General features: G+C 54.7%; 1 protein-coding gene across 3 annotated transcripts; it reads right to left on the reverse strand.

The window, feature by feature from the left end:
* Positions 1-4,660: 4,660 nt before the first annotated feature.
* TRMT44 (tRNA methyltransferase 44 homolog) lies at positions 4,661-27,770 on the reverse strand. Of its 3 annotated transcripts, XM_080797288.1 has the most exons (11): positions 27,171-27,766; positions 25,588-25,702; positions 22,811-23,030; positions 21,045-21,113; positions 20,172-20,279; positions 18,913-18,984; positions 15,973-16,079; positions 15,113-15,296; positions 12,855-13,263; positions 10,557-10,673; positions 4,661-5,615 (listed from the first exon to the last, which is right to left on the reverse strand). In XM_080797288.1, the coding sequence occupies exons 1-11, from the start codon at positions 27,745-27,747 to the stop codon at positions 5,383-5,385; spliced, it is 2,211 nt and encodes a 736-aa protein (XP_080653414.1). In that variant the 5' UTR covers positions 27,748-27,766; the 3' UTR covers positions 4,661-5,382. The 3 variants fall into 3 exon arrangements, with proteins under 3 accessions (XP_080653414.1, XP_080653415.1, XP_080653416.1); XM_080797289.1 differs by lacking the exons at positions 20,172-20,279; positions 21,045-21,113 and having other exon boundaries at positions 27,171-27,770; XM_080797290.1 differs by lacking the exons at positions 15,113-15,296; positions 15,973-16,079 and having other exon boundaries at positions 27,171-27,769.

The raw sequence follows: 27,770 nt of genomic DNA on the forward strand, positions 1-27,770 counted from the left end.
TGAAACCCCATAAAGGCCCATCTTAGCAGGAAGGCCTGTCCCAGGACTAGAAGGTGGGCAAACCAGAAACAGATTGGCCTTAACAAAGCCTGATGCCAAGCCTCCACCAAGTCAAAGCAATTCACTGACAAATTAAACAGGCACTAAAACAAAACTCAGCACTCTTCGTAGGAAGACAACAGAGTTCAGGATCCTATGACACATCACCCACAATATCCATTATACAATAACAGCAAAAAAAAAAATTCTCATCATATGAGAAATAGGAAAATGTGACTCATGGTCAAGAGAAAAAACAGTCAATAAAAACAGACCCAGAGATGGCCCAAATGTTGGGACTGGCCAGAAAGGACTTTAACCCTGATGGACAGAGCCTGAAGAAATGGGAAGTTTCAGAAGTTCAGAAGTTGTTTTGTGAAAACTATGATATCTGAAATTTTGAAAAATATATATCATTGAATGGGATTAACGGTATATTGGATGCAACACAAGAAAGGACCAACAACTTAGAGACCAGTTAAGATAGAAGTCATCCAAACTGAGACATGTGTTAGAAAAAGGTTAAAAAGTAAACAGACTCAGCGACCAGGAGACGTGGTATCAAGTGATCGGAAATACACACACTGGAATTCTAGCATCAGACACTGAGAGGAACAGAAAGAGCTGTATGGAATATTGGCTGATTTTTTCCCCCAAACTTGATCAAAAACAGCAACCCAGGGATTTAGAAAGCAAACCCATGCAAGATAAATAAAAGAAAATCACACCTCATGCATGTTACACACAACAGCTGAGAAACACAGATAGGAAAAAAATTCTAAAAATCAGCCACAGATGGAGCATTCGTTGCATACAGGCGTACAACAATGAAAATCACAGTTAACCCCTTACCAGAAACCTGGGCTAGAAAAAGATGGAATTGACATCTTCAAAGAGCTAAAAGAAAAATACTGTCAAGCCAGAATGTTATATGCAACTATAAAATACTTTTCAAGGGGCGCCTGGGTGGCTCAGTTGTTAAGTGTCTGCCTTCAACTCAGGTCAAGATCCCAGGGTTCTGGGATCGAGCCCCACATCAGGCTCCCTGTTCATCAGCTCCCTCTCTCTCTGCTGCTCTGCTGCTTGTGCTCTCTCGCTTTCTCTATCAAATAAATAAAATCTTAAAAAAAAATACTTTCAAAAATGAGGACCAAAAAAAAGTCATTTTTCAGGCAAACCAAAGATAGACGATTAGATCACCAGCAGACTCTTGCTGCAAGAAATGCTAAAGGAAGATCGTCAGGCTGCAAGGAAGTGATACCAGACAGAAATTGGTATGGACAGGAAGGAATGTGAAATACAAGAAATGGTAAACATGTTGGTAAATATAAAATTTTTTCCTTTTAATGTTTAAAAGTCAATGGGCTGTTTCAGGCAACAGGAACAACACTGTGCTCCTAGGTTTACAACATGAGAAATAAAATGCCTGATAACAACAGCACAAAGAACAGGAGGCATGTAAATGGCATGTCGTCACTGGGGAGGCTTCTGCCTATTCTGGAAGTGGCTTTAATATTGATCGAAGGTAGACACTGACATGTGAAGGACATGAACTGTAAATCCCGACCAGCCACTAGAAATGCAATGTAAGGGATGGCAGAGTGCATGCCAGTTTGTGACTCTTTCGGGGGCCACTCTTGTCCTGCTCCCCCCAGTCCAGCCACCCAGGATGGCCTCTCTCTTCCTGGAATCCAGCCTGGCACTGCCAGGACACGGGGCCCTGCTCCAGCACTCTTGCCCATCCAGCACCCCTTGGCCATTCTGGATAGCACAACCTCCATTCCCAGTGCCAGCTCAGGGCATGGCCCACCAGAGGGGCTTTGTTAAGTGTTTGCTAAACACCTGGCCCAGAGCGATCTTTCCACTCCCACTCAGGGTGCGGCTCCTTCCCCCCACCCACAGTATGCTCCAGCTGTCCAGCAGCACCCCAGCCATACTGGCCTTCTAGTCCCCCGTTCCCCGCACTGTGGACGGGTCTGGGGGGAGACCATGGAATCACACAAGTCGGCAGATGCTCTGCAGCCCCTCACCTGGATAAATCATTGAGCGAGAGTGGGCTGGAGACCAGCCACAAAGGTCGCTGCGGCCTCTTTGGATTAAAAGTCCCTAGTCTGCTAATTACCCAAGAAGCCCCAGAGGCCAGGTCCTCCGGGAGCAACAAAGGCCGGATGGATTACTGTGTGGTTTCAAGTAGCCTCCTAGCTGTGGCCCTGAGTGATTCACCTCCGTTCATTAGAGGAGCCGCCAGGATGAAGGGCCCAAAGGTCTGGGGTTTGACGTGCCGCCACGACTGACACACAAGAGCCAGGGAGCCTAGCTCCTGCCTGGGGCCCGGCCGGCGGAGCCCTCAACAGCTGCTCTCGTGTCTTCCGCTGTTTTCAGACGTCTCGCAGACAAGGGTGCTTCAGCATCGACACAGGGAGGCCAGCAGCACTGAGCCCTAACTGGCAGATGAGACGCCAGTACCTGACCAGTTAGGCCCTCGGACGTCCCCTCCAGTCAAGGACCTTACTAGGGAAGAGCCTCCTGGAAGGAGTCGGAGCCAGGTTGGAACCCTGCCCCCAGTTAGTGGCTCACCATGACTTTGGGCAAGTCACCTGGCCTGAGGGACAGCCTGCTCGCTGTGGCACCGGGTCACTGACACACCACAGGGTGGCAGGGTTTTAAACACGACAGTGGGTATACTCTGTCATCAAGAGCAACAGGCCTGGAGGCACCAAGGGGGTACCCTCTGTGGGCCATCAGCCTCTCACCACCTCGGGCCTTGCCGAAGTTGTGTGTCCCCACTGGACCCAGGGCCACAAGGACAGTGTGCCAGGTCGTGGCAAACAACCATGGAAACCGTTTGGGGAGTTAGAGCCCGGTGACAAGAAGCCAACCAGGAGCTGGGAGACCCACCATTCACCCGACTTAAGTATGTTTCTCATGAGCTGCCTCTCCCTGACCACAAAGCCCATGAGAAACCCCCCAGGGAGGTGCCGGCCCACTCTGAGCTCTCAGCCTCTCCAGGCTGGGCTGTCTCCCTGACACAGGGTCCTCCTGCGGGGGCCCTGGGTCAGTTTGCTGTGGCAGCTGTGCCCCTGCGTGGTGGCCCTCAGTGGGCAGAGGAAAAAAGAAGCACAGTGTCACCTTCCAATCCCCTTTGAGGGGGTGACAGGTCTCTCTAACAGGGAGAGGTAGGTGGGGGTCACCTCAGAGGTGGGAGTGGACCCCTGCTGGCCAGGGGCACAGAGCAGGTAGAAGAGGGCAGAGAGGCTAGAGACCACTCCCCTGTCCATGCCCCCAGGACCCGTCCTCGGGGACTCTTGGTCACTCCCATCCTGTACACTCCAGCCACACAATCCTGTGGACATGTGTGTGCTGTGATGCCACATGAGTGTAACGCCAGATGCGACAGTGACCTCTGGGCAGGGACACGGTGCCAGTGGCCGTTAAGAAGGGGTACCTGCAACCAAGGAGTCGGGTCTGGGTGACACGGCCCAGCGGGCCACTTCTGCTGCCCAGAGTGGCACGCAGGGAGTCTCTGAGGCAGGGCATGTCCTCCTGCAGCACAGCACCCAGCCTGGCAGGACCCTTGGCCACCCACCTTGGGACAGGCATAACCTGGGGGCACCCAGGAGAGCTGAGGTCATCCAACACCCACCCCTGATCCCAGCCAAGATGTGTGTTTTTCAGGGCAAAGCATCCACCTCAAGACTTTGTGGGGCCACTCATTTCCCCGAGGGCCAGCCCACCCGCTCCAAGACGAGCAGCTCCAGGGCTGGGGACAGGGACAGGAGCACAGCCTGCAGGTCCGGGCTGCTGTGGCCACCACAGTAGCTCTCCCTCAGTTGAAAAGTCAAGTGGACACATGCAGCTTACCAGAGCCTGGCCACCAGCAGCTGCGTGCCCTCAAAGGCCAGTCCCAGGGCTCCCACTTCACCCCTTAGAAGGGGCTCCCCTTTCGAGAGGAAGGAAGGGGAGGTTGCCCCAGGTCTGAGCCCAAGGCAGAGAGGCCAGGGCTTGTCTTGCGGGGAATCATCCCAGAGGCATCAGGCAGCAAGTGCACAGGAGACCTCCACTCACCGGTGTCATGCCAATGAAGACCCCTGGTGGCTGTAGCTGAGGTCAGAGGCAGGGAGGCCGCAGCCCCAGCATGGGCTAACCCAGCTCACGGCCACCATGGGAAGCCCGGGACTTTCTCCTTCTGCTCAGCCAGCCACAGTTGCCTACACCAGGCATCCCCCACAAACGCAGTCGGAGGGGCCTCTGCACCAGGCCCCCCACCTTGTGGCTCAGAGCAGCTCCGTGTGTACCGGTCGAGCCAATCATAGCCCAAGGGGCACCGCAGCAGCCACTGGCACCAGCAAGACTTTCTGCCGGGAGCCTCCTGCAGGGAAGAGGCTGGGGGTGGGGAGGAACACACCCACCACACGGGGCAAGGGAGGCAGGCACAGCCGCAGGCCCCACCTGGCTGTGGCTGGCCAGGCACCGCTGTGCTGCACCAAGCGGAGGCGCCTCTCAGGGAAAGGGAGGAGTTCATTCTCATGGTCTCGAGCGAAGCGAGAATACCCACACTGCGGAATACCACACTGCAGAAGTCACCAGGGCATGCCATGCAGAAAATGAAGGGCAGGACAATGCACATCGACGTGACCTTTTATGTAAAACTGAAAAAATAATTTCAAACGGAAACACATAGGGTATTTTTTTTGTCCAGAACCAAAAGATCTGCTGACAGCACTTCTGGGGAGGTCTAGTAGAGAGGGACAGCAGGGGGGTTTCTGCTTTCTGTGATCTTTAGATTTTCTGGCCTTGTTGGGTATCACTTAGGATTTTCTTTCCCATCACCTAGCGTGACCTGGCTGAAGAAATGATGGTTGTTTTGTTCTCTGTAACTAGAAATAACCTGCACGTGTAAGCATTACAGCCTTGAGAAAACCTGCGTGTAGTGATAAGCACCTGGAGTGGCTGGGCTGCCCGTACAGCCTGGAGTGGGCGGGACTGGCTGTGTTCCTGGGGTGAGCCCACTCTCAGCCTTGAGTCTAGCAAGCCCGAGCCGAGCTCCCGAGAGGGGCCGGATGGTCCAGGCACTTCCTCACCTTCGAGACAATGAGATGCTTCAAGTGCTCCTGTGCTCTTTCTGGAATAAAGATGCTGAACACAGGCGTGACCTTGTTTACAACACAGCGCCAGCACTGACTCAGGGGCAGACGCAGGAGGGACACCAGCTTCTGCAGTGTCTGGTGTGCATGTAACTAACAGGCCACATTACAGGGGAATCCAGAGGAAGTCACCCCAACCTGCAGAGTATGCAGTCCCCAAGGGAGCCAGGGTGTGCCCCTCGCACGCGGCGGAAACAGCTCACAGAACTGGCTTCTTCCTCTTAGGGGTCCGGGGCGGCCGCAGCTCTGCTGGCCCGTGAGCAAACGGGCAGCTGTCCGAAGGCAGAACACAGCCGTCGGGGTGGTGACTGTAGAACCAGCACACGCGGGTCTTGAAAGCTTCTGAGCAGAGTCTCCGCTTTGCTTCCGAGTGTGGCTGCTTCTGTAGCGTCTCTTCTCTCCAGTCGCGAATCTGAACTCTCCCGTTCACAACTGTGTTCCAAACAAAGAGAAGACATAGCCCAGTCGTTCTCCAAGTCCACTAACTCACCAAGGCCTGGGGCTGCAGGCCCCCGACACCAGCCATCCATGCCTGAAGGGTGAGCACCCGTGGAGGCCGAACCCGGAGCCTTGGCCTGGCGGGGCAGACAGGGGGGTGGGAGGGAGGGCCCGAGGGAGCAGGCAAGAAGCAGGATGGGGGAGCCTGGAGGGGCCAGTGCCAAGGGTCTGGGGCCTTCAGGAGGCACACACTGGACACCTGGGGCTGGGGCAATGAGCTGTAGGGAAGCTGAGGGGGCTGCTGACAAGTGCCTGGGGCTGCATCAGGACGGGCCTATGGGCAGCGACCAGAGGGCCTGGGAGACTACGGTGTAAGAGCCACATGTGGTCCCAGGCTCAGATGCAGCTTGGGAAGCCACAGTGGCGTCTGTCCTGGAGAGACTCACCTCCGCATCAAAGAGAGAACAAGCAAAGCTCCCTTCCAGGCAGGTGAAGAGGAGGGTTTACTGGCACCCAGCAAAGCCAGAGCCCCCAAACGCATCTGGGGAGGGGTAGAGCAGCTCCATTGGCAGGGTGGGGGCTGCCACAGGACACGGGTACTGGGCAGTGGTACAGCCCCAGCGGCTGCCCGGGCCCCCCAGTGGGCTGCCTCCTGAGCCAGCCACCCCCATTCAGGCCCAGACTCCACCCAGGCGTTCACCTGGCCACCTGACCCCCCAGAAGCCAGCAACTCCACCGAAACATGGCCAAAGCAGCCACATCCATCCTGGTTTTCCCTGGAAGCTGCAAGGCCAGCCAGAGACAAGACATGCTCAGGCAGAAAGAAAGGAAGCTTAGTGAATAAATCTGACTCTCCAGTTTCTAATGAGAATTTGAAAGCACAAATTAAAGCTTGGAGTTTGCTTTCAAACAGCCTCGTGTTGTGGCAATAATGAGACTGTCTCTGTGGACTCCCATTTATTAAACATTTTCCGTTAAGGCAAGGAAAGGAGCTGCAGAGAGGCGCCTCACAGACGGAGGGCCACATGGACAGCTGGCTCCCCCTCGGAGCCGGCCTCCTGCACTGCTCCCCACAAGGCCGACACCCAGCTTCCTTAGTGTGAGAGCTCAGGTCAGGGGAATGTCACTAGGTTCCACTAGATGTCCCTGCAGAAGGACGTGGCCCTGAAGTGCGTCCCGAAGGAGCCCCGAGGCGAGATTCCCACCAGGCGCCTTTGGTGTGTGCCCAAAAATGCAAGGAGCCCTTGGCCTGGTCCAAAGCCTCCACAGGGGTCCCCACCCGAGGAGAGGCTGGCCTGCAGCAGGCTGTCACAGTGGTCTCATGAGTTAAATGGGCACCTTGTCACGTTTCTGGAGCAACACCTGCAGGGCCAGGGGCCCAGGGGCCCAGGCACCAATGACAGAGGAACGGCCATGGCAGAGATAGGTTTTCCCAAGCTCTCCCGCAACACGCTCCCGTGCACCCCCAGGTCCCAGGGAAGCTCCCTGCCGTGCCCCTGCACCCACTCCTGCTGGCTCACAGGTCAGAGCACCAGTGGGCCTCCCCAGCCGCCGTGGGAAATACGCTCCCGATCCTACGGTGGAATCACAGGAACTCAGCGCATTCTACCCAAGTTCCCTGACTGGGCTTCTCCTTCTCCTCCCAAAGTACTTTCCCTCCCACAATCACTACGGGCAATTTACCAGAACAGTGCCCCATGCTCCGGTTCTGATCAGACGTGACCTGGGTTGCCAGGCCAGCAATCTCTAACCAGGAGAGACTTTGAGCAAGTCCCCACGTGAAAGGCAGCCACAGGTTCATCACGGCCAGTACAGAGTGACGGCACCTGGGACACAGACCACTCGGCCACGGCCCCGCCAAGCCCCTGCCCCCAGCACGCACCCACCAGGGCACTGGCCCATCCCTCACAAGGTGCTCGGCGCCGGCAGAACTGAGGGCATCCAAAATCGCTCCAACCTCCTCGGCCCTGTAAACACGACCAGAAACTAGAGGCTCTTGTTTCAAACACCCTGGGAGATAAGAGCACACTCCGTGCATAGTTTTTGCGTGACAGTGAGCAGAATGTTTACTCAGTGCTCAAGCCCTGAGCTGCCTACTCAGAAGTGTTTCCAAAAATAAATTTGCAACCCCCCATGTGAACTGCATAGGAAAGCAGTCACATACATGCATATTTATAGTGGGGGGAAAAAAAGCTACGATTTCACGAAGTCAAACAGAAAGCCACGCTGGGAAAACAGAAGGGCAGCCCTCTGGGTTGCAGCGGGTGTTTTCACAGACAAAGACCGTGTGAGACGGAGAGCAAAGCCCAGGCAGTCATGCCAGAGCTGGAGTGCAGCAGGAACTGCAGGTTCAGGAAGGCTGCCCCCCTGCCCCCCAGTGGCTCCACTCCCCAGCAGGGGGCCTGCCGGCCCACACCCCAGCCTCTGCAGCCACTCAAAACATGGAAACTCCAATTCAGCTTACAGGGCTCAATGCCATCACAGGCACTGCCCTGAGAAAACCAGGTTTAAATGAAAACAAAGTCTATCTCTACCAAGGGCATCTGGGCCACCCAAAGACACTATAAGCCTGCGTACCTGAGCTCTCCCATGCATGTGTGGAGGGAGCCATGTCATCCAAGCTCTGCCATGCACATGTAGGGGGCCACATACTCCTGAGATCTCCTGTGCACACATGGGGGGCCACGCACACCTGAGCTCTCCTGTGCAGGCATGGGGGGGTTGTGTGCACCCAAGCTCTCCTGTGCATGTGTGTGTGGGGGGGGGGGGCTGTGTACACCTGAGCTCTCCCTTGTAAGCGTGGGGGGCTGCACACACCCAAGCTCTCCCATGCACACATGGGGAGGGGCATGAGCACCGGAGCTCTCCCGTGTGCACGTGGGAGCCATGCATACCCAGGTTCTCCCGTGCATGAATGGGGGCCTTGTGCACCCGAGCTCTCCCATGCACACATGCGAGCCTTGCTCACCTGAGCTCTCCTGTGCATGTGTGGGAGCCGTGTGCACCTGAGCTCTCATGTGTCACGTGCACACACTGGCAGGGAAGATAAGGTGACAGCGCCCAACTCCCTTAGCTTTACAGGCTGGGAGTGGACAGATGCGCTCCATAGGCCATGGCCACTTGCCCCGAGTCACTGCCCAACCACTCTTCTCAGCAGCAGCACAAGGGGGGGGTGTGGGGACTGACCCAAAGGAGCTTGGCTCAGCAGCTGCAGGGTGGCCTTAGGGGCGTAGGGGCAGTCCCTGCTGGCCGGGTCTTCTCCGGACGCCATGTTCTCTGCTGAGAACCATCAGGCACCATCACCCAGAACCCACCACCTGTACGCCCTGCACCCACCTCTCAGAAAGAAGAGGTACTCAGCACCAGCCCACAGCTGGCCTTCCCAGGCCGCCTCCCAGCGGAAACAGAATCAAGTGTGCTTCCCTAGATGCAGTCTGAAGGAGCCAGATGCTGTGCTGTGGGGGGACTTGCACCGGGCCCTGCCCTTGACCCTTGAGGCCCCCGATGTGGCAGAGAGCGGGTGCACAGATGGTGACCCCGCAGCTGGCCTGGAGCTAGTCACAATGGCGTCACTATTCCCCTGCCGTCACAGAGGCCCAAGCCCTCCTTGCAGCCACAGGAGGCTGCAGGCCACGCCCTCTCATCAAGCCCCAATCCCGCTTCTTCCCAGCACAGACCTTTAACAAAGGCTGTTCCTCGTCCTCTTTACCAAGTCCCGGCCCAGAGGTCATGTCCCCAGCACAGCCCTCCCGCCCCCTGCCCTGTGGGAGGGTAGGCCTCCCTGCACATCACGACTCCAATGGACACGCGCCTATGGCGCGACAGTGATACCAGACACCAGGATCTCTAAAGCCCCTCGCTGATGTATTCAGGGGTGATTGCAGGCAGGCTAGGGTTCACTCTAAAATACTTCCACAAAGAAAAGAGGGAGAGGAGCTCCAAGAAGGAAACAGGACAAATGACTGACCACGTGGGCGATGGGTTTGTGCTTGAACATTTTAAGTAAGGGAACTTCCTTCTACCCCTGGTCGACAAGTGAGTACCTGTTCTGCGTCCCCCTCCCCACCAGCCTGGACGCTCCAGAAGGCCAAGAGCAGACTGAGTGAAAGGGCACAGGTTCCTGGGCCCCTCTATACCACCTGGCTGTCCTGGAAGCCTGGAGCATGGGGCAGGAGGGGATTGAGAGCCTTGCTCCCAAGGGCCCAGGGCAGATACCCAGGGCAGTGCAGTGACGGGCATCGGGGCTCCCTCCTCTAACTGCTGGGAGCTCGGGATGCTTCCAGAATGCAGGCAGCTGAGGGCCAACGCAAGTAACAATCCCCCCACCCAGAAAGTCCTCCATTGACACCTGGCCAGGAGGCTTTCAGACTTGCTCTTCCTTCCATGTGAGTCGTGAGCACATCCCGGACAGGGGTAAGGCCAGACCTGGCCAGGGGTGCCGTGCCTGTGGGGGCTGGACTGGAGAAAATCAGACAAGAGGCGTGGCCAACATCCCTTCCTGGTGGAAGGTGCTCGGAGGGCAGAAGCTGGGCATGGGCAGGGGGACTCTATCCTCTCTCTCCCACTTTCCTAGGTACCTAAATCTCCTCTAAAGCAAACTTTACTCAGGCGCGCCTGGGTGTGCTCAGTTGGTTGAGCTTCTGACTCTTGGTTTCAGCTCAGGTCATGATCTCAGGGTCCTGGGATCGAGCCCCACATCAGGCTCCGCACTCAGTTCTCTCCCTCTGCCCTTCCCCTCAGATCACTCATATGCGCACACTCCAAAACAGATCAATCTTTTAAAAAATTTAAAGGGAAAATAAAGCAAACTTCACTTAATAGAAAAAACAGGGACAGGGATGGCAGAATCTGTGGGGAAGAACCTTCTGATTCAGAAAAGCTAGGCATGTCCTCCACATCTGAGGAATGAGTGCATTTCCGGGCTTGATCCCTTACCTTCAAACACCTGATGGTTGTTTCTAAGCAGTGTCTGCAGGCCTCCACACTCCCGCTTCAACCTCTGCAGCGTCTCCCCGGCCAGCTCATGGGCCACTTCCGCCAACGAGAGGCTTCCTGCAGAAACCGGGTTTCCCCAACAACATAAAGGCCGACGGAGACCATTAAACAGGCATGCCTGTTGCCCAGGGACAGTGCCAGCTCCGTCTGTCCTGGCTCCTCACGCATGTCAGCAGGAGCGGCCCTGAGATTGACCTTGGCTCTGAGGCCACGGCACATGGAGTGGGAACGACATGGGCCGAGTCACCACCCCCGGGGATGCCAGGGACTTCCCACCTGCCAGGCCCTGTACCTGGGCTCTCGCCTCCACCCACCCGACGACTATGCAGGCCAGCGGAGACAGCCCTCCCTTCCAGACATGGAAAATCAGTGCCGCCGTGTGGCCCAGCCCCAGATGCCCAGGGGAGCAGCCATGCAGTGCCTGGGATTCCATCTACCAGAGCCAGCCCGCCTTCACGATGCACCTCTCAGCCACCTCAAACCCGTTCCGAGAGCAAGCGGGCCGGCTAAGGAGAAGGCTGAAATCCACACAGACCCCTGCCCCTCCTGGGTCCGGCCCTGCTCCAGCTGCCGGCGACGGTGCTCACACACACAGCTGCACACGGCCTCCCCCTGGTTGCTCATCCTCAGCCGAGTGTGTGTCCTGACCCAGTTGTGAGGGCAGGAACCACCTCCTCCCACCCTGTGCCCCCTGCAGAGATCACTCAGGCCCTGGAGACAGACCCGTGCCTACGTCACACAGGGGCAGGCTGCGGAGGGGTCACTAAACTCCAGCAGCCAGAAGGTGAGAAGACCACCCAAGTGCAGGAACCTGTGGGTTGAGAGGCCAAGGGTATAGGTCCCCCCCACAGGAGCACCTCAGGCCAGCCCCAGACACCGAGACCCATGTGGGACAATGACTCCCCAGCTCTGCAGGGGTTTCCACCGGGCAGGCAGGCCTGAGACCTGAGACCTGACGATCAGAGCCACCCACTGTCTACATCGGACCCAAGAAGACCCAGGTGGTTACTGCTGGGAAAGTGCCGTCCCAGGCACAGGCATGGACCTCCTGAACTCAATCACTCCTGGGTCTGAAAGTCGAACTCCCCATTTTCAGATTCACACAAATGTTTCTGAGGCACCTGCCTGCCTACTGCAGGGACTCCTGGCCCCCCGAGACCCCACTGGAAGCCCCCCACCCAGCTTGCCTTCCTCTTTACTCGGGCCCCACCTCAGCAGTGCACAGCAGGAAGTGGGGCACCAACCCACAGAGCAGGCCATAGCACCCAGTTTCATGGGTGGTCACCCACCTGCAGCAGGGGCTCTGGCAGAGGCCGCCAGCACATCCCTAGAGAGGCCCTTCGGTCAGACACCACCAGGGTCAGTGATCCACAGCGAAGGGGATCTGCTCCACAGCCCTGCCCCATGGCACGTACACCAGAGCTGTGGAGGCTCTGGGCAGGACAACGTCACCGGTGGGGAAGGCCAGGCTCACCGCCTGCTCCTGGGCCCCCACTCACAGGCAGCCAGGCAGCAGCCCCAGACAGGCTGAGGTAGGGCTCCCCCAGGTCCTCCAAAGACTTCCAAAACTCAGAGGCAAGTCCCAGGCGCTGCCCAGCCCAGCTAGCTCCACAGTGCCCTCTGGTGCCACCGCGCAGGAAAGAAACCAGCTTGGACGGGGCAGCCACCTAGGACTGGAAACACTTTACAAAAATAATGGAAGCCCACACTTGGGTCCCTATCTCTCCTGAACGCCACTGATTTCAGCACGTTACTTCGGTGTCATCCTATGAGGACAATCAGATATAACTGTTTCCCTTTCACCACGTCTGAGTTTTGCACTTGGGGGATTTCAAAGGGAACCAGGTTATCGACTACGTCTCTCAAGTGTTACCCTATTGTCAAGGCGACAGTGCGCTTTCCTGGCATTCAGGACTCTGTTTTCCGTTTGGATGACCCCTATAAACTGAAAATAAAGAGCTCCACTCCCTGAAGCCTGGACAATTCTGTGAAGGTGAACTAAGGGTCTGAACACCATCCCTCTGCCCTCAGTGCCTTCCTCCGAGGGAATGGAGTCCTGCACATTAATGGGAACTGTAGGGAAACCTTAAACAATGAGAGTGTCAGTGGCCCGTTCATCCTCGATGTCTCTTTAAAATACACATTAATTAAAAACAACCACACAATTTCAAGTTGGTCCTAAAGAAGAGCTGAACCACCATCTGAAAGCCAGCAGGCATGCGGCCGCCGGGGGCATACCTCCTTGGTTCCAGGCCTTCGAGCTGCCGCTGGAAGCGCTTCCTGTGTTTAACTGCTCTCCATCCAACAGCAAATGTGCCACTTGCAAAACCACTTGGTCAATAAAATCTCGAGGAAGGGTGGCACAGTTCCTCACGCGCTCAGCTTTCTCTCTAGGCTGAAATCCAGACAGCCAGAGTTGGTTGGCCCGGATCTCCGCCCCTCCTGTGGCAAACCTGGTGTCCAAGGCCTGGTGCCCATCGGGGTGACCTGTGTGTCCCACTGTGGCCCGGGGTGGAGGAGGGACAGACTCCTCACCGGGTGGGCTCACGGGACGGCCCCGCCTGCTGTTAATGTACTGGGTTCTCTGCTCATCCATGGAAACTTCTCCAGCAGGTGGGTATGTTCTGGATTTCCCGATGAGACAAACCTGCGTGTGAAAAACAGCAGGGTATATCACCAGGCTCCTAGACCACGGCCTGGTTTCCACTCAACTCTCTTGTTCTGCAGCACAAATTAAAAGTTTTAAGCATTTATCATGAAAGAAATGCTTACTTTAGGAATCAGTATCAATAAAAATGTCCAGAATAATCCAAGAGCAAAAGCTCACAAAGAATCTCAAGGCTCAGACTTTGAGGGCCCTAACACATGTGTAACAACAGAGCCCCCCACTGAGCTTACAGCCGTGCCCGCTCTGAACACTTCACTTGTGGGAGCCTTCATGTGACCCCAAGCATGGACGCTGCTGGGAAGCCAGACCTCTCCAACTGGGACGTCCTTCTGGAGATCTGGTCCGATGAGGGGGCACGTGACCCCTGCAGAGTACCCGGGGCAGTGCGAATGCTCACTTCGAGCTTTCTCCTCTATATAGCCCAGAGGAAGGCGGCCGCACAGGTGTCCCCGGGGCGAGCGAGGCCAGTCTGGCGCCGCCACCCCAGGCACAGCATCTCTCAACGTCGTCCCCAGGCGAGAGCTACAAAGCCAGCTTACAGGCAATGAAAGCAAGCATCAGAGCCACCCCCTCACTACACTCCAGCTCTGCCACCTGCTCCCTATGTGATCCCGGGCAAGTGACGTGATGTTGCTGTGTGGGGACAAATGTGCCAGGCGCCCCCATTGAACAGCAAGATGTGTGCACACCTGCCCCCCAGTCCACCAGGTTATAAGCAAGCCAAGGCTCAGAGAGATGCAGGATACGTGCCCTCCAGCAAGACAACAGAAAGACTAGTGCAAAAACCCGAACTGTGGGATCCTTGTATGCACGTGACCCAAATCTCAATGGTTCCCAGGGGGACTTGCCGACATGAGGGCACTAATGAGAATGACACTGTGGCTCCAAAGCACAGTCCCAAAGGAAGCTTTCAGAGTGATCTGAGTGGTGGCTGCACAGGCAGCAATGATGTACCCGAGGCCCCGGGGGCCCCACTCACCGCCACCACTGGGTGCCCACGATGAAGGTGCCGTATTACCGCCTCCCCTCTGGAAACACGGGGACAAAGGCACGGTTTGCAATGTGTGCGACAGTTCACTGCGAGCAGGTGGCAGAGCCAAGAGCTCACCTCATACTTGTCTTGCGTCCTTTTCACCATATCAAGCAATCAAGCTTCTAATTTGGATATGATGGGTTTTTGTGTTTTGCTGGTCAAAAAAGCATTCTGACAGCCATGGAGTCTGACAAAAGGAAACTACCAGAGATTATCACAAACCGGTGGCTCAGAGGGTGAGCGGGAAGGCTGCCCAGTCCACTCTGACGCCCCCTGGCGGGAAGGTCACACCTGCTGTTTTCACAGACTAGGCAAGGGCCAAAGTCTGTCTGGGCAAACTACCTTTCAAGCAAATCTGAATTAATGGAGCATGTAATGAGAAAACGGGACTCATTTGGAACTTCTGAACCAGACTTCAATTTGGGCCAATGACTGGGGAACCCGAGGAGTCGGAACTCAGAGTGGGCAGCCCCAGACAATACTCAGGCCACCGCTACACAAGTCAGGCTGACGCCTACTCTGGGCAGGTCCCCGAGGGCCACGTGCAATTTCTGGGAAGGAAATGAAGACTTGGTGAGGGTCCTGCAAAGCCACCATGGGAGGGGCCGTGGGTGCAGAACGAGCCCTCCGAAGGCCACCTGTGGCTGAGACACTGAGATCAGCACAGACAGCTTCTGGAACGCACCCAGTGTTGAACACCAGCAGCCCTTTTGGTTCTGTGACGTGACCCTCAGCCCCTCATCCAGACACCAGCACCCCACCGAGGACAGCGAGCCCATAGTGACCAGAACGCACCCTTTTGGTTGACGGAATGCGCAGGCAGTCCTCCTCGACGTGAAACCCGCAGGTCAGCCCCACTTCTGTGACGAAATCAAGGTACTCTCGGTACTGAGTCTTCCTGCTCTGCCTCCGGGAGTACTTCCCAGTGAAGTCAAAGAAGCAGCAGGGAAGGACAAAGAAACGGCAGCCATAGGAGGACCTTCAAAATCAATCCACCAAAACCGAAAGAAAATTCAGCAGAAGAGCCACGTGGCTATCATGCCTCGGGATAAGACATATGTGTGCTGGCAGCTGCTCGTGTTTTCTGATGAGAACATGAATAACAGTTCTCCCTAATTCAGTTTCTAGAAACAATGCAGCATGCCATACTTTCTTCATAAAACATGAATCTAATTACTTTCATAAAAACTTGCCCCCTCGCAGCTGTTCTCCTCAACTGCAACATAAGACTTCCAGAAGCAACATCTCCTCCTGAGCCAGAAGGGCCGCTGCCCCACGTGCAGCCCCTGGGCTGAGAGAGAAATATTGTTCCAAAGGTCACCTTGTCCACAGACTTTTCCTTTGAAGACCGACCCTCGCTGTCAGAAAACAACTTCCAAGAAAACACGACCTGTCTCCACACTGGCTATAAACACTGCCGAAGTCCTTAGTTTTCATCAGCGCTGTTGAGCAAACACTGTGAACCACATTTGGGAGCTATCTTCTCTGGCCAGGCAGAATTCAGCCCTGGCCTGATATGCTCGACACATCATCCTTCCAACAATCTGAGCCAGCTCCATTTCCAGTGTCCAACAGCCACTTGTGGCCAGATGCGGACAGAGAGGGCACCCAAACCTCCCCCACCATCCACCCTGCCGCCCGGGCCACCTGCTCACCGGGCCGCAATGACGGGTACCCACGGCGTCAGTTCATCAGAATGGTTACCAATCAACCAATCGACATCAGGGAAAAGGGTCTTATCACTTGGGGTGATTGCACCTTCCTGAGAGAAAAACACAAAACAAGACCACGTGTTCAGTAAAGCAGCACAGAGCTCCCAAAGCAAGGCCCCTCGGAACCCCGGCTTGCTGGGCGTGGTCTCAGCCCTACCCCGGCCTCGGGGACACTGGACGGGCACCTGAACGTAGGGCTGCATCTGCCCCAGAGGGCGTGAAACCCAGCAGCTTCCAGCATCATCGCTAGAGAAACCAACCATGCCCTGAGTGCTCATCTCTTTCTGATCGTACAAAGGCACTTCTGTTCATCAACATACAAGGAGCTGCAGGAGGTGGGACAAAGGAACCGTTTCCACACTCCAGGACATCGGAGCCATAGAGGGCCTTAGGAGCAAGTGAGCAGAATGCAAGCAGGTCTGAAGTTGATCTAAGTGTGTAATGTAATGCATCATGCAATCTCACGCCTGCCGATCAACGTCACGAAGCACGCCCATGGCAGCACAGGGAAAGGTAAGAGACCAGGGCACCTCACACGGAGCAGAAGCCTCTGCTATCATGTGATTTTTTTTTTTTTTAAAGATTTTATTTATTTATTTGACAGAGAAAGACACAGCGAGAGAGGGAACACAAGCAAGGGGAGTGGAGTGGAAGTGGGAGAAGCAAGCTTCCCGCAGAGCAGGGAGCCCGATGCAGGGCTCGATCCCAGGACCCTGGGATCATGACCTGAGCTGCAGGTAGGGGCTTTAACCCACTGAGCCACCCAAGCACCCCCATGCGAGGTTTTGTAAACACTCAGACACCAAGTAAAAACCCACTACACAGGCAGGTTAACCATTCTGATAATTCCTATCATTAAGCTGAAAGCAGCTTGATTTTACGACTTAAGAATGGTCATTATGAATGACTGAAGTCAGGTCCCAACAGTAGGTCTGTCGGTAAGAACCGGAAAGATAAAGAGAAAGGACATTATACAACCACTCAAAACCCTAATCTTGAAGCCCCAAGGGAAGTAAGTGCAGCTGCCATTCCTTCATCAAAACAAACAGAGAAGACACTAGGACAACCCCACTTTCAAGGCCATTCCGTAGGACAACAAAAACCATGGGTCTTGTGCAGACGTGATGTAAACGAAAGTAGAATTTAAACTCCACAATCTTTCTGATTCTTAAATAAGCATCTGGGCTTCTACTTACACACATACTAAAACACCGAAAACAGTACCAGTCAACAAGCATATGAATAATTTAAAAGCAGGAAAAACAAACCTTTGATGTTATTCTCTATTCCCACCCCGTCTAGATTTAAAGTTGCTTATTTCCCTTTAAACGGCCTGCATGAATTAGAATACAATTTACAGCTGCTCTTATTTAAGACAGGTGGTTTTGCTTACAATCAAACGAGGATTTGGAAAGAAGCTGGAAACTCATGCTTGGCTTTTGACGGTGCAGATAAAGACAACCAGCCCACAGAGATAGCCGTGAACTCCCTTCCACGAATCTTTTTTATTTTTTGCAATATTATTCTCACCTTTAGAAGAAAATGAAGCAGAAAGTATAAAAAAAGTCTCAGAGTCTAACTACTTACAGATGAAGTGGCAGAGCTGAGATCTGTTTCCCAAGAGCAGCGGGCGGAGTGGGGGCTACAAGAGTGGCTGTGATGCCCGTAAGCTTCCGGGACAACCACGCGCCTTGTGATGTCTATGTGCCCTTACACTGTCCACAGCACAAAGTGAACACGAGACATCCTGTCAGCACTCTGCCACTGGGGAGGACAATCTGCATCCTAGTCACACCCTGCGTCTAACTCCAGGACCAAGGTCCTGAGGCCACCAGGGCGGCAGAGTCCTGTTGGAAGGCAGGAGGAGCTGAGTGTGCAGACCCTTGCCATCGAGCCCTCCACTGGCCGGCTCAGAGGCCTTGACCGGACGCCAACTCCATAAACACTGAATGCCAGACCCGACAGGGGACTGTTGCTCAGGGGGCCGGTCACTTCCTCCCTTGGGGAGAGACTCTCCTCTGACTGGTACCAGGACAAGTGAGCTACTCCTGAGCAAGGTTGCGGAGACCTGGGTTCACTGTGGCCCGAGGGTCATGGGCTCTGGAGGTCAGGCCACTAGATGACCCATAGGAAATGTGTGTGGCCCAGCTCTGCAGCTCCACAGGGCGTCCGCACACCTGTGGTCCTGCCCCAGCCCAGTTGCATTTTACCTTCCTCTCCTGGGCTCCTCAGCACCTGCCTTCTTGCTGGGAGGCCCTCCTGGCCACCCCCACACAGAGCACAACCCAGACCCACGGCAGCCCCCTCACCCCCCTCAGCGTGTACCACACCTGCCACCCTGAACTCGCTCTGTATGTGTGGGTGCTCCCTGCCCCCAGCTTCCCATCACTGTCGAAATATCAGCACCTGAGAAAGCCTGGCAGGTTGAGGGCACTCAAGTATTTCATAAATACGCAAACCTCTACTTTTTCTCGTGGTTTTTTTTTTTTTGATGCATGTCTTAATAGCATTCCAAACTCTCCTTGAAAGTGTTTTTAAGGAAAAACCTTTTTGAAAAGCATTATGACAATATCATCCAAAACTTCTCAAGTTTGGTCTACGACATTTTTTTTTAAGTGGACTAAGACTGATGCACAAGGATTTATGCAGTGTGACTTGTCATCTGAAAACACCGTTGAGAACAGGAGGTGAGCCAAGAAGCAGGGTGCGTGTGCCCTGGCCTCTAGGCACAGTGGGCATGACAGGGGACCAACAGCTGGCACTGCACGAGGACTAGCTAACACGCACGAGGCAGCTGGAAAGGTCAGTGCCGGGCACGTTCGTGAAAACAATTGCCCCAGGGGGCAAGCACACCGAGAGCAGACAAATGAACACGGTCGGTACCTCCAAGCAAGTCTGTGGTCCATACATATCCCAGATTTTTCTTCTCCGGACATCGATCCCTCTGCCTGGGTGCTAGAAGAATTTCAGAATACAAAGGTCAGTACATCATAATAAATGAGCAAGAATGCATTAAACTCTGCAGGGTGAGTCGGCAGCGTGAAGTGCGGGATCCTTGACAGCACCCGCAGCTTCTCAGCAACTGAGGCAGGTCAGATCCTGAGGGCTGCTGAAGGTCACCAAGAGTCTTTACCAAGGGGAAAGAGAGTCGAGGCATGGGAACGGGTCCAAGGCCAGTGGCCCAGAAGACACACCTGGACACAGAGCCCCCTCTCATGGCCCAGAGTCAGTCCCAGACCCCAGTGCACCTGCCCCTCCAGCTAGCCAGCCAATGAGGCCTGTCCCCCTGCAGCGGCTTCACCCCCAGTATGCATGCCCGTGCCCACGGGCTCCCGCGGGGCAGCCATGCTCGTTTCCAAGTTGGGAGGAGAGAAGAGGTGCACAAGGTACCCTGTCCTCACCTACCAGCCTGAAGGTCACCACCCGATGTGCTGACACGCCCCAGCCCAAATAACTTGTTTACAGCTGTTACTGTCACAAACCCATTTTTTAACAAAGCAAATAAAAAGTATTCCAACAGCCCCATTTCAAGTCCTACAGCTGTGCACAGAGCACCTTTCCCACAGGGCAGAGTGCCACAGTCAGAAGTCAGCGGGGGTCACGGGGTGACAGTCACCTCCCACAGTGACTCTGTGGGAAGGCTGGACACCGGCTGGAAGCACAGGACCGGGAAGCTCATGGCTCACACTGAACCACTTGCTCTAAGCGACAGGGGCTGTTCTATCACATCCCGCCTTTACAGCATGGATCTGACACACCCCTGCTGTTGGTGAACACCACAGCGGGAGTGTAACTGGCCTCTGCATGGGGATTCCAGCTTCTGGAGGACAGAACCCACCGCCTCTCCTTCTCCTTCCAGTGCCCTGACATGCCTCGTTCCCCAAAGAGCACCCGACGGCCACAACAGCCGTGCTGTGCAAAGTCTGTCCTCCCTAGGCTCACCCGCGCGAGCCCTGTTCCATCCAGCGGGATGGCCATCCTCTCCCCGAGCCACACAGGCCCCCGCTCTCGCCGGTCCCAGCTCGACAGCTGGGATGACTCTGGGTTCAGCTTGCACCAGCAGTGAAAAACATTAAAGACCCTTGTCCTGGTCTGGGAGACACTCGGAAAAGGCACTAGGTGGGCCATGGGAGCGTCCTTACCCCCTCAGTGCTCAGGATATGGACCAGGAGACCATTCCCGCATCCTAAGTCAACAAAGGACTGCTTGGCCGTCAAGCCCCGCTCAGCTCTTTCTTCTTCCCACAAAATCTAAGTTTAAAAAAATAAAAATAAAAATCAGTACCTCATTCATTCCCTCCAAGAAAAACTCAGAGACAAACTCTGCATGAGTTACAAATCGCATTTCCAGGACAGGCGGCCAGTCCTTGTCTGCGGCCCTGGGTCTGTGCAGGTGACGCACAGGTGAGCAGAGGGGCTGCCCTTGCCCAATGCCTCGGGGGTCTCAAGGCCGCCCGTCCCAGCAAGAGTCCACATGGAAGTGGTCCTCTCCAGGCAAGAGCTTCACCGGCTACTGCTGGATCCTCATGCCTTCTCTCTGTTCTTCTGGGCTGTACACTTTGATAATCAAAGCAAAAAAGGCCATTTCTAAAAAGGCTCTGAGAATCACAGACGAAAGGGAATTAGAAATCTTCTGGCCCAAACATGTGCTAGATAGGAGAGTCAAGACAATTCCGTCAAGGGCACACCCGAATTCCAGGGCTAGCGAGCTACCCAAGGACAGACCCAGGAGTGGAGGGCAAGTGCCTGTCACGGGGCGGGGGTGGGGGGGCTGTCAGTGGCTTGAGTGGCGCTGTGGGCCTGTGGTGAGGGGGTGTTGGAAATGCCCAGCTGAGCTGGAGCCCCCGCGCGTCGGCTTCACAGCACAGGCGTGCTCCTCTCCCACAGTCAGACGAGGGCCCGTGCCACAAAGCCGGCACTCTGGCTTACAGATTTAATGACTGTTGCTCCCCACCGGCGGCGGACAGCACGCCGCCCCCACCGCAGAGGGGCTTAGGTGACTGGATGCGCGCTTACCAGCAGGTACGCACCAATAGCCACATCTTCATACACAAACTTCTCGGGATCGGTTACTTCGGGCCACACCTAAAACATTTTCCAGGGCATATGTAACTGTTTGCTCATCACCCTGCCATTTCACGACACGTGAAGTAGCCGCATCAGCCTAAGTCAAATGAGACTAACCAGGCAGGAAAAGTTGTAAAAAAAAGTTCATTCGAAAGGCAGACACAGATAAAGCCTCTCTTACAGTAAGAGCACAGCGTAAAGACACGCCAAATCTTTACTGCATGCGCGCGTCACGGGACATGGCAAGAGCACTGCAGTCCGCGGCAGGACTTCGCAACAGAAATGACGGATGTAACTGTTTAGATGAGGCCGCATCGAGGAGAACGCTCAGCTCTCCTGCCCTATCGTTCCTCTAGATGAGGAAGAGGAACAAGGAACCCCGGACAAGGAAAGCAAAGGGCTCAGGAAGCCGGGCCCAGCTGTCTGGTCTGTGGGCACCTGGCTGTCATTTGTCAGGGGTGGCCCTCAGCAGGGGGTCCCCATTTCCCTCTCCGGAAAGCTAAAGCCTCTGTGGCCACATGGGACAACGAGCAGGTGCTCCGAAAGCACCGGCTGCTAGACATAACGCCTCACTGCCCACATAGGCCACATGCAGAACAGACATCTAGCAAAAAAAGAGGAAAAACCCAAGACAAGGCAACACATTCTGATTTCCGTGTCTAGTCATGGGGGATTTAACAGGTCGGGCTGTCTCACTAAGGACAATTTCAAAGGCTGGAATAATAGTTGAAGTCCTTTCTGGAAGAAAATGAATAGTTAGGAAGATAATGAAGGCCTCTCTGGCCAGGATCTGGAAGCGAAGGGGCCACCAGCTTTGTTGGCCAGGCCTAGGACCCACACACTACAGCAAGAATGAAAGGGCACATTCTCTAGCCTGTGACCTTTGGAGTGTTCTGTTATACGATGATAGATAACTGAGAAAAAAACCACACACACACGGGTGCCTGGTGGCTCAGTCGGTTAAGGATCTGAATCCTGATCTCGGCTCAGGTCATGATCTCAGGGTCATGAGATGAGGCCCCACATCAGGCTCTGTGCTGAGCATTCTCTCTCTGAGGATTCTCTCCTTCTACAACCCCCCTCAAAACAAAACAAAACAAAACACAAAACAAAGACACACACACACACACACACACAAATGACAAATCATGGTTCCTTCCAGAAAGAGGGCCATATGTGGGCAAGACTACAAAAGAAGTTCAGCTACGTTAGGGAAACTTTATTTCTTCCTCTGCATGTGAGCACAGAGGTTTGCTGTTACTTTCTCTTTACATCTTAAATATAAAGTTAAGGACATGTTCTGAAATTAACCTTCTTTCTGAAAGTATACACTTTTTATACTTTGATTTTTCATATCTTTTCTTTAAACATGTTTAAGTTTACATAAGGAAATGTGGCAATTTCAGAACTAATATCCAATTATTTTCAATTAAGTACTTTGCTTTTATTTGCTTGGGAAAAAATTAGCAATGCGCAAAAAAAAAAAAGAAAGAAAGAAAGAAAAGATCCTTTTCCATGTGTCAACAGTTTCACAGTTTGCATCCCTATGTATGTCAAAATACAGCCTACAATGCAGGCCCTTAAGTGGCTCTGTTTTGACTTGAGGTATGTGTCTGCATACACCACAAAGTTAACCAGAAAATGGCTTTTTCTGGCATAATTTGGTCAACGTCCCCTCATCTAAAGGAGGAAATTACCAATGTTTCCCCAGTTACCTTGACCATGTCTTTATACTTCTCCTTAAGCATCTGGTACGTTTTGCTGTACTTGATGATGGAAATAAGGGACAGGGTGCTTTTAAATCCGCTCTTCTTGCTCTCCACAGACCACCGGGCCAACCTGGCCAGCAGCTCTTCTCCCAGCCAGGCAGGCTGGGGATAAATGATGCCATCTGAATACCATCTTTCTGGACAGAAAATTAAAATAGATATGAACCTTTAAAAATAAGAAAAATATGAATAAGCAGAGCTAGTTTCAATTCTTATTTTTAAATTAAACACTTACCAAAAGCGAGGACATGTTAAGACAGCTCTAAGTATAAATTATTTGATCTGAAACCTGACAATTGGGAACTAGTGGCAGAACTTTCAACAAATAGAGACAAATGCATTTTTTCTAAGAGCAGAAAGAATTCTTTTCTTACAAATGCTATTAAAAATGTGTTTACCCATCCTATGAAGCCCATCCGAAGGATGGACACGTAACAGAACTCCTCCTACCGTCTGCTTCACGCACTGATTAGCCGCCCTCCAGATGTCTCAGGATTCTCCTAACACTGTGTTTTTATGTATTTTCACACATGCAACTCAAGTGTGAGTACACTGGCTCACCAAGTACTTCCCGGCCAGAAAGCGGAGTGCTCAGCCTCACAGCTAAGGATGACCACAGTCCCCATGCAGCTCAGGGCTGCGTGCGCTGTGTGTCTCCGACCACTGCACCTGCCCCATGCCAGGCACACAGCGGGTCCTCTCTGTCCGTGCACTGAACAGGTGAGTAAAAGCTCACCCCCATGGACTCAGATCACAGGACGCTGTCTGAGGACACGATTCAGGCAGACCAGTAAGGGGAGAGTGTCCAGTCTGTCAGGTGTGGAAAGGCTATAAAAAGGTGGTATTCCAAAACAGCCCTAAGACAAGAGGAGGCGTGGGGGACAAGGGTGCATATGGGACAAGGACAAGTGGGGGGGCGAGAGTGAGAGGTCAGGCACTCTGGCTAGAGATAGGGCTTTCACGCTTTTAGCCACCGTGAGCCCTCGAGATACAACTCACCCCCTCTAAGTAACAGGCTCCGATCGTGCACTGGGAGGCACACCTTGGGGAGCTCACGCCGCAGGAAGAGCCTGGGAAGGACTCAGGTTGCCCCCTTCTCCCCATCCCTTCACCCTTCACCTTGGAAGCTCCTGCTGGAGTAGGCACACCCTGTCAGGTCCCTCCCCTGCTCGTCCCTGGGCCTCAGGCTCTTCTCCCAGGTGTCCCCCAGAGTCCCCATGGCCTACTCGCCCACCCACTCTGTGTGGACATGACATGACACCGCCTTTGTTACCGAGGGGCCATGGGGACACAGACATGGTTCCCCTGCTTTCTGTCCCTGCATGGTCCTCAGCACCAGGTGGTGGCAGAGCAAGTGTGTGCGTGTGGCGCCGCTCCCAGCCTGCTGCGGAGCACGAGGTGGGACAGGCACACACCAACACCGCTGCGATGACAGAAGCCCACGAGGAGTGCAGTGCACTACTGATGCAGCCCCATCAAGCCGCATTTCGCTTGTGCTCAGCACCTGGCCTGAGTGCCTACAGGGATGTAAGGGACAGCTGCCTGGGGGCTCGAGGACAGGAAACGCCAACCTGGAATGACGGGAGCAGGCATCCGAGTCTGAGCCCTGAGTCCGTGAGCAAAGAATGGAACTGCCACGTGTGGAACATACCTTCGTGATGCTACGACTGTGCCATGCTGGGTGCCTGCACAGCAGCCCTGAGCACAGGCCTTCAGGGGCTACCTGCCAGCTCTGCCATCAGCGCCCCCCAACCAGTGACTGCCACAGGAGACACGCTGTCCCCCAGGTGGCTCCTCCCAGTCCCCACTTTCCAACACAAGCACACGGAGGAAGGGCCCGGGGCCAGGTCCCTCGGGCAGTCTCTAGATAATTCTAAGAGGCTTCAGCCAGGCTCTAAGTCTTGCTATCAAGCTTCTATGCCTGCAACAGGTCCCTTCAAAGCCTAGGCCCTCCTCAGAAGTTCAAGAATTATTAAACCCACCACACAGGTGAGGAGACTGAGGGCCAGAGGCCACGTACCCAGGGTCACACTGCTAGTGGGCAAACCCAGGTCTATCTGCCTGCATAAGCAGGCTCTTCCCACAGTACTCCCCTGCTTTATACAAAGCCACGTGCAAAACCCATTCTGATTCAACAGCACAATCCCCAAGGTTGTTCTGAAAGTACAGACCAGACATGGCTCTCAGGAAAACAGCAGCAGCAGAGTGATGAAGTCAATGTATCCTTCCTCTGACTTTTCCATTTAAAAAACACCAAAGGGAAGTAAACCAAGTTTCACACTTGTGGTACAGGCCCAAAGCCACATGGAACGAAGGGGGCTACTGAACTGCCACGTTCGGGATAAGCACCACTGACTACCCACTACATACAGAACGTGAACCTCAGCAGGAAATAAAAAAGGAAGCTATCCTCACTCCCCATTCCCAAGTTGTAAGAAAGAAAATAATAAGGGGATTTGCAATTACTCAATTAGGCTAAACCTATGTGCTACTCATCACCCTGGCTACGTGGACTGGACAGAATACAGACTCAGGCCAGGTGCTGAAAGGAACCAAGACACACCATGGAAAGGGCAACTAGAAACAGAAAACACGTTCCCACACCCCCTCCTGCCAAAGGGCACCTTCATCTATCTCTTCAATGACCCTGAGTCCTGCAGCTCCCCGGACATGGGACGGAAACCACACAGCTCTGGAAGAGGACTCCATTCTGGAGCTCTTACCATTCTTCCTGGCTCTGACTGAGCCGGATTTGATACACGTTGCTCGTCTCAACCTTTACATTCCCACCATCATCTTCTTCCAAAGGTAAAAAAGTTACAGTTCCATTGAGGACATCTGGGGAAAAAAAAGACAGGGATAATCCAGTAAAACTGCTCAGTTCGGCGTTTTATAGAAGCAGTACTAAAAAGAGTCATGACTCAGGCCGACTTTGCTCTCCCAGGGCTTCCCTCCTCCCCACCCCACTCCCCCTTTATCACAGTGTCCAGGAGGACAGACACGTTTGATGTCCTATTCACTGCTGCATCCCGAGCCTACAGTGGGCCAGGCCCACGCAGCAGACATGCTCAGCAGCAGCTGAAGGGAGAAAGCCGTAGCTGAGGAGCCCTGCCTCTCCCCAACAGGGAAGCCAATCTGGGAGTGCAGACGTCTACATCTGAAGCCCTCGGGGGCACTGACTCACCAACCTCTGTCTGGTAGAGGGGAAATGAAGATCAAACACAGGAGACAGAAGCTGGAAGAGTTCCCAAATGTGTGTGGACATAACAGATGAAAAGAGAGCCTCCCAGCAGAGGGGACATGTGGGAAGAGCCTTGCAGAGGCAAAGAGGCAGACAGCACTGGGAAGTGGGGTGGGAGGGAAGACACCTATACAGCAATTTGGGGTTGCTGAATGTGGTCCCACAGCCTCTCGAAGGCAACGGCACCCAAATGCCCCAGCCTGTGTGTCTGCCATGTGACAAGGCACAGAGGGTCTCTGCAGATGTGACGAGGCTACAAACCTCAGGAAAGGGAGTACTCGGGATTAAGCAGGTGGCTCAGGTCAGTCACAGGGGCCCAGATAAGCCAAGAACTTTCTCCAGCTGGAGGCAGAAGAGGAGGATGCAAGCATGAGAAGGACTGGACACCACTGTGGGCTCTGAGATGCAAAAACCCGAGGGAAGCCTCCAGCAGCTGCTCCAGGAGCGGGACTTCCACTCATATCTTCCCCTGCTGAACTCCTATCCATCATTCAACACAGGGAGCTCCTTCACCTTCTCCCTCAGGCATTCCAGACCCCTCCCAACAATGACCCCATTCTCTACACTAGAAATACATATTTCTATGTGTCCCTTCAAAAAACAGTAAAAAAAAAAAAATTACAACCTTCCTAGGACACTGCAAAGGTACTGACATAGTAACCGTGCGTGCCTCTTCACTGATCTGAGGTTCAACAAATGCTTTTTCATCTAACTGCATCCTGTGCCAAAGATTCTCTCCCTGACCCAACTCCAACCCGCCTCCTCTGCGCCCCGTCTCAACGAGGCTCCAACCTGGCCTAGAAGTTTCGTTCAACACTGACGCGGCTCCTAATAGCTCAAGGCTGCAGCCCTAGAATGACCCAAGCCTCCCCCAAAGCTGCCAGGACGGTATCTGCCCTGACCTGAAGGTGGGCCCCGCGACCCCGCGTCGGGGGGAGGAACCTAGGTTTCAGGAGCCCGCTGAGAAACCCCCGCTTCGGTGAATTTCCACCTCCCTCGCTCCGCCCCGCTTCGGTGAATTTCCACCTCCCTCGCTCCGCCTGTCACCACGAGACAGGCTCATACCTTGCACGACTAGTTCTCTCCTCGGGACAGCAAGCTGGCAGCGAGGTCCTGTTTTCGGGATGAGGGTTCTGAGAACCACGGCGAGCGAGCTCGGCGCCGCCGGCTGGGATCCCGCCCCAGGCCCGCTAAGGAAGGCCAGCAGCTCTGGATGGCCGCCGGCGAGGCGCTGAGAGCAAGCGTCCCAGAGAGAATCCAGATCCGAGGCAGAGAAATCGCTCTCCCCGACTCCAGCCTCGCCGGCCGGCCCGAAACACCCTGCGAGCCGAGCCGCGGCGCCCGCTTCCCTGCGGTTCTCCCCTTGCCGGTGCCGGGGCTGCGATTCCCCGGGCCCACGAATCGCGGTGCCCCGCGCCCGGCCTGTAGTCGGCCCGGGGCCCAAGCCCTCACCGGGGGAGTGCGGACGGGGTCCGGCCGCGGCCCGGGGCAACGCCACACTCCGCCGGGCCTCCAGACGGACGCCACACAGCCGTTTGTTGGCCACCTGTGGCCTCTCCAGCCACACGGCCACCGCCGCCCAGAAGCCCCCCGGGAGTAGCGCATCTGGGTCGCGCACAGCCGCCCGGCCCACCTCCGCCATGCTTAGCCTGCGCCTAGCGCTGC

This window comes from Martes martes (assembly GCF_963455335.1).
Source record: "Martes martes genome assembly, chromosome: 2".
NCBI classification, from domain to species: domain Eukaryota; kingdom Metazoa; phylum Chordata; class Mammalia; order Carnivora; family Mustelidae; genus Martes; species Martes martes.